At 63.7% G+C, this 8930-nt stretch overlaps 1 protein-coding gene across 1 annotated transcript in view; it reads right to left on the minus strand.

Moving 5' to 3' along the window:
- Nucleotides 1-8930, minus strand: part of SV2A (synaptic vesicle glycoprotein 2A) — a 19363-nt gene that overhangs the window by 9919 nt on the left and 514 nt on the right. The window contains exon 2 of the mRNA XM_019556133.1: nucleotides 4327-5088. Coding sequence (XP_019411678.1) covers nucleotides 4327-4915 — 589 coding nt within the window. The 5' untranslated portion in view covers nucleotides 4916-5088. The remainder of the gene's footprint in view (nucleotides 1-4326; nucleotides 5089-8930) is intronic.

The following is an 8930-nucleotide window of genomic DNA, read 5'->3' on the forward strand; positions in this document are numbered from 1 at the left end:
CCCCCGAGCCAGGCATCCCAGGGGAATGAGCTCCCTCTGGGGAAAGCCCCCAGGCTGCTGGGATCCCTTCCTCCCCTCTGTGGTTGAGGCACCGGCAACAGCTCTGCCACCGCTAACCGCTCAGCCTTGGTAACATCCCTTGGCGGTCTCTCATGGCTGCAGCAATTGGACCAGGGGCAGGGGGGTCTTTGGGCTCCTTTAAAGGACCCCTTCTCCTGCTGGTGACAACCCCCACTCCATCCTGCCGTGCACTGGGGCAGGTGGGGCTGGAGCTCCTGGGGGCAGCAGGGGCTCCCATCTCTCTCTCCTGGGGCTCTGCTCCATGGCCCGACGCCCACGTGAGGGACCCCAGCCTAGGACTAGACCGATTCTCCGCCCAAGCCCTGCCCGGAGCAGCTGGGACCTGCTCCCTCCCTGCAAGTGCCTCCCAGCTCAGCACAGAGCCCCCGGCGCCGGAGACCCTCAAAGCTCAGAGCAGAGGGGACACTGGGAGGCCGGGGGGGCCGGGAGGCAGATCTCCCGTGAAGCAGCTGCGGCTATTTTTATCCCTTCTTCCTTTTCCCTTGGCACCGCGGTCACAGGACTCTGCGTCAGCCTGATGCTGGGTGACAGGCCACACGGTGGGGAGGGGGCAGGCTCCAGGCCAGGACCAGTTGCCTGGGGGCTCTGAGGGGTTTTTGGGCCCCCCAAAATGGAGAGGCCAAGCCCCTGCCTGCTTCCCCGGGGGAAAGCAGAGCAGCCTCCGGGCTGCTTCAAAGCAGCCTCAGAGCAGAGGGCTCTGGCCAGGGGTTATAGCCCCCATGCCCCCACCCCCATACCCGGCTTTTGGGCATGGACCCCAGCCCCGTGCCAGGCTCCATGCCCTCTGTGTGGTAGGATGAGTCCCTGCTCCGGCTCCCGATGCCACCCCCAGGCAGGCGCCGGTGCGTCCGTGCGGGAGCATCGACGCGGCAGCTGCTGTCAAGGCCGTGTGGACTGAGCGCCCCAGAGGCCGGATCCTGCCAAATCTGCTCAGTGCACGCACACATGCGTACACGCCCGTGTGCACACGCTTGGCCGGCACATACACACCCACGCACACATGCATGCTCCGCCTACACATGTAGACACACATATACATGTGCACACTCAGCCTATGCATGCACACACACACCTCTGTGTGTACGTTCAGCCTGCACACACGCACACACACACACACACACACACACATGCACGAGCTCAGCCTGTACATGCACGCACACTCCAGCCCCCCACGAACGTGCATGCACCAGCCCCCTTGGTACACCCACGCCCCCTTGCACACCTCCTACACACCCCATGTGAGCTTCCCTCGCAGTCAGACCACTGTACCGAGTTTGCTGGGGCTCAGCTCAGCCCCTTGCTCCCCAGGCACCGGCTCCCCACAGCACCGGGATAATCATCTCCAGCCCAGAGGGGACTAGAGCCCATACTGGGGGGAGCTGGGGGGACAGGATACTGGTGGGGGGACGGCTGCAGCAAATGCCGCGGGCAGGGGCGGGGCGGGCGCCATGCCGCAGTGCGGCCTGCGCTGGCCCAGAGCTCAGAGACCTCCCACGAAACCCAGCACCCCCCCACCTAGGCTGGGGCAGGCTCCCCCCCCACCCCCATCCCTAAACCCCTTCCGAGTCTTTCATAGGGGCTTAATGCTGGCTAAGCCCCTTTGTGGCAGCGCGGAGCCTGGGGGGCCCCTGGCCAAGGCAGATAACGCCAGCCCAATTTCCACGGACTCAGTGATCACGGCGGGGGGGATGAGTCAGCGCCTAGCCCAGCCCCCAAAATGCAAGGCACAGCCCCCACCCTTGAAGATCCACCCCCCAGCACGTCCCTGCTGGAGCCGAGCAGTCCCAAGAGGCGTCTGTGTGCAGGGGAGGGGAGGGATAGCAGACTCCCAGCTCTGCCCCTGACTCACTCATGGACCCTGGCAAGTCCCTTTGCCCCCCTGGACTCCAGCTCCCACCCCACAACCAAGAGGCTGCCTCCTGGGGGGGTTAGGGGGTGAAAAGCCCCATGTGAGAGCACAGCCATCCAGGGAAGGGCTGGCTGGGGAAGGGGAGCCAGCCCAGGCCAGTGCTGGGGGAGACGATTGCCCCGGCCACAGGGGGGCCTGGAGTGGGGCTGCCGGAGAACCCAGGCATCCGGGCAGGCCACATTTTCTCTCTGTAGCAAAGCAAGTCCCCTTCCCCAGCCCACAGGCAACGCTCAGCCCAGCCCCATCGTCATTCAGGGGTGCCGCTCTCCCCAGCACAAGGAGGGAGGCCAGGGTGGAGAGGGGAGTTAAGTGACAGGCCCACGGCCATGCAGGGGTGGTCAGTGGTGGAGCTGGCAGCTTCTGACCCCGGTGACAGGCTGCCATCAGCCCCGCCTGCCTCGGCGATCCCAGGATCCACCAAGGGAAGGCACCCATTAGTGAGGGGAAACTGAGGCGTGGGCAAAGCAGAGTCAGCAGCCCTGGAGGGACAGAGCTCCAGTCCAGACTAGTCCAGACAAGGTGCCGGACCAATGACAAGGCCTTGCAGGGACAGGGAAGGGGGCGGGGGGGATCTCCCAGGATCCGGCCCACGTTCTGGCAGTGCTTGATGGGCGGCCCTGGGAGCCAGGACTCCTGGGCTCCCTGCCCAATGCCCCAGGCTGCTCCTCGACTCTGGGTCTCAGCTTCCATGGAGGGAGGAGGCAGGGGTAATCCCCCCTCCCCCTGACATGGGGACAGGGGCATCATGGGATGGGGAAGCCAGGGGCCTGGAGCCCATCTGCACCAGCCCAGCCCCTCGCTGTGCCAGGCAGACGAGTCCCTGCAGCCTGCTCCTTCCTGACCCTCCGCTGTGGGCCAGTCGGAGCCCTGAAGCATGAGGATGCCGGACCCCGGCAGGCTTCCCCCAGCCCATGGCTGGCCGCCTAGCCCCTCTGCAGGGCTCTGGCACTTGGCAGCCATGTCCCCCGCTGCTCCTGGCTCTCCTGGGGCAGAGGCAGGGCACTAGCACCCACTGCTCAGATGGGGAAATGGAGGCACCAGGGAGTTGGTGGCTGGAAAGCCTGGGAAAGGAGGAGCCCGCGCACCCCCTTCCTCCCAGAGAACCCAGGAGTCCCCGAGCCTTCGGCCTCTCCCTCCTACTCCTCCTTCTGAGCTGGAAAGAAAACCCAGGAGCCCACGGCACAGTGCCCTGCCCCAGCCCCTAGGCCGCACCCTCCTCTCCAAGGTGGCAGGGACCCAGGAGTCCAGAGAGCAGCTCTCAGTAAAAGAGAAAAACCCTCCCCTGAGCAGCATTGCCCCCTGCAAGCAATGGTGCAAAGGATTCTGGGAGGCAGCAAGGTTCCCAATGGTTAGAGCCCTCATCCAGGGCGGGGGAGCCCAGACTCGGCCCCTCAGCCCCATCACAGTCCAACGGGGTGACCTGGGGATGTCATCTGGCCCCATGCCTCAGTTTCCCCATGTGGGGATCACATGTCCTTCCAGAAAAAGCTGAGGAGCCCTGAGGAGGGCTCCTAGGTTCCCCTCCTTCCTCTGCTGCTGGGACTTGAGGCAAAGCCTGTGCCTCAGTTTCCCCATCTATGAGCAGGGGCAATCATCCTGCCCCATCCCTAGCCTGTCCCCCCCAAGATCCACCCACCCATGGTTGGTACCACAGCAGACTCCCCCTCCCCACAACAGTGCTAGAGCTTGAGACTCCTCCTCAGCAGTAGAGAGGCTATGACACAGAGCAGAGCAGCGCTAAGCCTCCAGCAGGGGGCAGCAAGGACCCCCTCTCCCTGGGGTCCATTGCAAGGGAGGCACTTGCTTGGGATCCAGGGCTCCCCTTGGCACAGCCGGACCTTGCCCTGGGCTGGGCAGACACCAGGGGAGCGGGGCTGGCAGCTCCCAGTTGGTTCCCAGTATGAGAAAGACACTGGGTAGCTGGGGGCAGCGGGCAATGCTGGTGACAGCAGCAGGTACAAGGGGAGGGAGCCTGGCTGAGATGCAGTAAGAAGCAATGGGGCCTCGTGTGCATCGGTATCCCACGGCACCCACCAACCCTACTGCACTCACCAGCCCTGCGTAACACGCCAGCCCCACCGCACACACCAACCCCATGTAACACGCCAGGGCTGGGGGAGCTCCCTCATGCCAGCCCTGTGTGGCGGGGGGTCACCCCAGCTGGCAGTGCCCCGAGTGCGAGACCACCACAACCAACAGGACCTGGAACCGCCTTTATAGACCACTCCCCCACCTTCTTCCCAGCATGCCTTGCTCTCCACCTGGCCCCGCCCCTGCCATAGTCCCCTGGAAACTCCGCCCCCCAAAGGCCTCGCTCCCCCACCCCATCGACTCACCCAGCATGCCCTTGTTGGAGTCCGACAAGCACATGTCCTTCTCGGCGCTGGGCAGCACGAAGCCGACCACAAAGACCTCTACGCCGTCGGCCATGAGCGCCAGGCCCAGCACGAAGTAGAGGGTCCACTGGAAGCGCCCGTGGCCGCACTCCTGCAGGATGAGCTCGTACTGCTGCGCCAGCTCCTCCTTGTCCTTCCGCCGCTGCCCCTCCGTGTCCTCGAAGTCCTGGAAGGTGCTGGCGGGAGGCGGGGGGGTGGCGGGGCCGTCACCGCCCTTGAGCGAGTCGCGACGCGGGATGCCCTGGTACTCGCCCTCGTAGATCTCGTCGTCCTCGTCGTGGCCCTCGGTGGCATCGCTGGAGGCGCCGTCCTCATCTGGAGCCGACTCGCCACGGTAGTAGCCATCCTGGGGCGGGTAGTCTTCGTCGTCGTCCTCCTCCTCGAAGCGGGTGTAGGAGCGCCGCGTGTACTCGTCCTGCACGCGGTCCATGCCCCGGCCCACCTTCTTGCTGGCGTGCTTCTTCACCTCTTTGGCGATGTCCTTGGCCCCACGGATGAACGCCGTCCGGTCTCGGTAACCTTCCTCCATGGTGGCGCAGGCACTACCGCGGGCGGGCAGGCGGGTGGAGGGCGAGAAGCACTGGCAGGCAGCTCCAGGAGCCGCTCAGGCCCGGGCGGCGTCCCACGGCGCTGGCCCCTGACCCATTCGCGTGGCCCGGGCTCGGGGCGGCTGGGCAAGGCTCCTTGCGGCAGGGGCTGAGCCTGGGAGGAGGGGAGGGAAGGCAGAGGTGAATTGACGGCTGCAGGGAAGGGAAATGGTGTGTTTCATAGTGACAGTTTTTCTAATAAAATGTTTTTAATAAAGGCTTGTGCAGCACCTGGCACCACGGGAAGAGCAGAGGGACCGGGTCTGAGCAGGGTTTTCCCTCATTCCTTGCTCCCTTGCAGCCCCAGCATGGAGGGCCCGGGCAGGTCCGATGCAGAGGCTGTGCCCCTTCCGCCGTCCCCAGTTCCCCCGGATGCGTGCGCTCCCTCGGGGGACCTGGCTGCCCTCTTAGCTACCACCGCACCTTGGGGCCATGAGTCCCACGCTTGAAGTCCATGTGGGGTGAAAAGGAACTGCCTGGTGTTCAAGATAACAGCCTTGTCAACCCCACTGTGCCAAAAATCTTGAGACGAACTCAAAAAATGAAGAGGTTGGCACGTAATCTCTTCATTGGCGACGGGGTGGAGATCGAGGCCCCTGTGGTAAGGGTGGGAGTGGGGGCAGGAGCAGGATGGGGGAATGGGGTAGCCCCAGGGCCCATCCATCCCTATCCTGCTGCACTCCCTCTGTCACCACGGGGGCCTCCATCTCCCCTCACCCCTTTCCCTCCACTTACCAGCTGGGAAAATCCAGAGGTCTGAGGGCTGGATCGGGAGACTGCGAGTCAGAGTTATTTTGACTTTGAAATCCCAAGTCTTGCGATGGTTTTCCGCCAGTTGGCATTACTGTTATAAACGTGCTCATTCCCAAAGGGACTGGACGTGGGCTTGGAGGAAAGGGGCATTGGGAGCTATTGAGCACGAGAGAGAGGGGCACGGCCTCGGCACCAGAGTTTCCTGCACCCTAAATGCTGGAGGCTGCAAGGGAGAGAGGAACAGGGGGAAACTCCTGCTCAGACCCAGGTCCCTCTCGCTTCCAGCCGCCACTCTGGCACTGGGGTCTGGGCACGAGGGAGCTACGGTCTGAGCAGCCAATGCCCAGTGCCTGCTTTTACCTGCTGGATGTTAAAGCAGTTTCAGGGCACAGGATGGGGCTGAGCTTCCTCCTTCGCCCCCCACCCCATAAGCCGTCCCTCCCCAGTCACCTCTGCATGACAACGAGGTCAGCAAAGCCCAGGTGAACCAGCCTCTGCTGGGTCTCTGCTGCAGGAATGCGGCTGAGTCTGGGGTGGGCGCAGCAGCCAATAACGTGGCAGCACAATCAGAGCGAGCTCAGAGCCCACTAGGGATAGAGGCCAGTGGGCACCAGCGTCCCAACCCCAACCCTAATGCCAGCAGCTTCGAGAGCCGAGACTGTGGGGTTTTCTTCCAAGTGCGAGGGAGGGAAGCCTGTCCCTTTCCCACCTCCGTGCCTCGGCTTCCCTTGGCCGGCGGGGTTGCAGGCTCTTTGGGGAAGAACCCAGCGTGATGCCTATGTACAGCACCTGACACAACGCGGCCCATTAAAGGAGCAGCTCGGGGTCTGGGCCCAGCTGCCAGGAGCCGTGGGCAGGGCCTGGCACAGCCTGCTGCCCGCAGACCGAGCCCCCCCAGCCCAGGCTCTTTGCTGTGGCTGCTACAGCTTCAGTCCCTGCCAAGGACCCCCTGAGGGGGCTGTGGCTTTGCTGTGGGTCCGATGCCTTCCAGATCCTAGCCCTGAGCTTGGAGACACACGGGGAGGGGAGGGGAGAGGCACCCCCAGACCCCCCCTGCAGCCCAGTCAGGACTCCCTAGGCTGGGCAGGGCCTGGGGGTCATGCCCCATAATCCCTGCCATGGGGGGCTCTAGTACCCCCCTGGCTTCAGGCCTCTGTCACCCGGGATCTCCCCAGGGCTCGGTGCCCCCTGCCCACCCCCCAGCGGAGCTGTGCCCAGCCAAGCAAAATGGTTGGGGGTGGGGGGGGGCAGCAGGGTGCATGGCCAGGAGCCAAGCTGGAGACCAGGAAGGGGTTTGTGGGGGGGAAGCCCTGCAAGTGGCAGGTCCTGGGGACCCTGGAAGTCGGTGCTGTGCCCCCAGAAGGTCAAGGCCAGAGGGGGGGGTGATGATGCTGCAGCCCCAGGCATGCAGCTGGGGGTGCAGGTTACTCCTAAAGATGTGGGGTGCAGGCACCCAGACACCTGGGGGTGCTGCTGGCCAGAGCCCCCCATACAGGAGGGGTCTGCTGTGACGGGGGGCACATTCAACCCCCCTCCCCTCCCCATTGCAGCCAAGAGCAGGGACTGGAGCAATGGCCAGGGCCACAGAGGGGACAGACGTCACCCAGGCAGCAGGCCTCCAGCTCCCCACGGCCTCTCTCCTCCGAGGGAGGGCATCATGGAAACTTCGACCTGGGCGGCGGGGAGGGAAGAAAAGACGCGCCCCCCCCGCCTAGGTCACAGCAGAGATCCCAGGTGTCCTGGCTCCCTGGCCATGCTCCAGCCACTGCCCCACTCTCCTCTCCAGCCCCTGATGCTGCTCACAGGCACCAAGACAAGGCCTTGGCACGAAGCTCCCAGACTGGCAGCCCTTGCCCCCACAGCCTGGGTTCAAGATGGAGGGGCCAGGGGGGAGCAGGACCCGCATCGGGGCAAAGGCACCAGACCCCATCACTGCGCCAAGCCCCCGAGGCACAAACAAGGGCAGGGAGAAGGAGCCGGGTGGGAGAGAAGCGACATGGCACCGGGCGCACGGGGAGGGAGGAGGGAGAGACGGGGCTGGAGTTAAAATTAGCTTGTCTGAGAGTCATGGCTGACGACGCAGCCTCCTGCCCATGGGAGCCTTCCCCGGCTGCACAGGGAGGATCGCTCGCCCGGTCAGCCCGGAAGGGCTCGGCACGTGCCCCAGGCCATGCCCGGCGACTCCGACGCCTGCCGTGTGCCCGATTCCCTTTGGCAGGTGATCCCCACAGCCAATTTCTCAATGAGCAGAGCAGGCTGTAGCAGCACGCACTTCCTCAGCGGTCTTGGACCACCCCAACTGGCCTCCCCTCTCTGAGGGAACAGGCAAAGCAACCAAGGGAAGCCTCCTGGCCTGGCTCTTTGGTGGCAAGGTCATTGGGATCCAGCCCACACCAGGCTCAGGTCCCTTCAGGCCCCTTCCAGTGCCACATCCAGGGAGCTGCTCCCCTGGCCTGGATGCACTCGGGTGCTCAGTTGGGGAGAAAAGGACAGGAGCAGGGGTGGGAATCCTATATGGAAGCAGATGTATATGGAGCAAGGTCAAGGCCTCCCTTCTCCTGGGATCTGAAGCTAAAAAGGTGGGATTCCCCCGCCAAACCCAGACCGATGTGTGATTTTCCAAGACCAAAGCCCGTGGACTCTGTCCTCCAAGGGTCCGATCTCCCCCAGGATCCCGGAGCCATATGAACGCGATGCTGCGACTGCAAAACCCACTGCCAGGCTGAAACCTTAAATGTGCCTTGGGCTAAACACACATCGATGGGGTTTTTATTTTGTCACCATGCCAGAGACACCCAACGACGCCGTGTCTCCTCCCTGCTTTAAAATCATAGCTTCTTTCCCCATGGACATGCTTTGACCCCCCCAGCTGCTCCCAGCACCATTGAAAGCCCGACTGTCTATGACCGTCTCTGCTCTTTCGGTGCATTTCCTCCAAAAGGCAAAAACATGTCGCCATGAGAAAGCTCGTTTCCAAACTGACGGTGCCCAAGGTCATTCTCCAACCCCCTTCCACAGCCCCCCGCGCAAAGATTTTGGTGCCTCTTTCTACCAGCGCCAGACAAACAACCCTCCCCGTGGGCAGATCCCAAATTAGCCCCGTGTGCGTGCGTGTGTGTGTGTAAGTGTTGAGATGCATGTGTGTGTGTGTGTGTGTGTGTGTGTGTGTGTGTGTGTGTGTGTGTGTGTGTGTGTGTGTGTGTG

The sequence above is a fragment of the Crocodylus porosus genome, unplaced genomic scaffold (assembly GCF_001723895.1).
Source record: "Crocodylus porosus isolate Cpor-Errol unplaced genomic scaffold, CroPor_comp1, whole genome shotgun sequence".
NCBI lineage: Eukaryota > Metazoa > Chordata > Crocodylia > Crocodylidae > Crocodylus > Crocodylus porosus.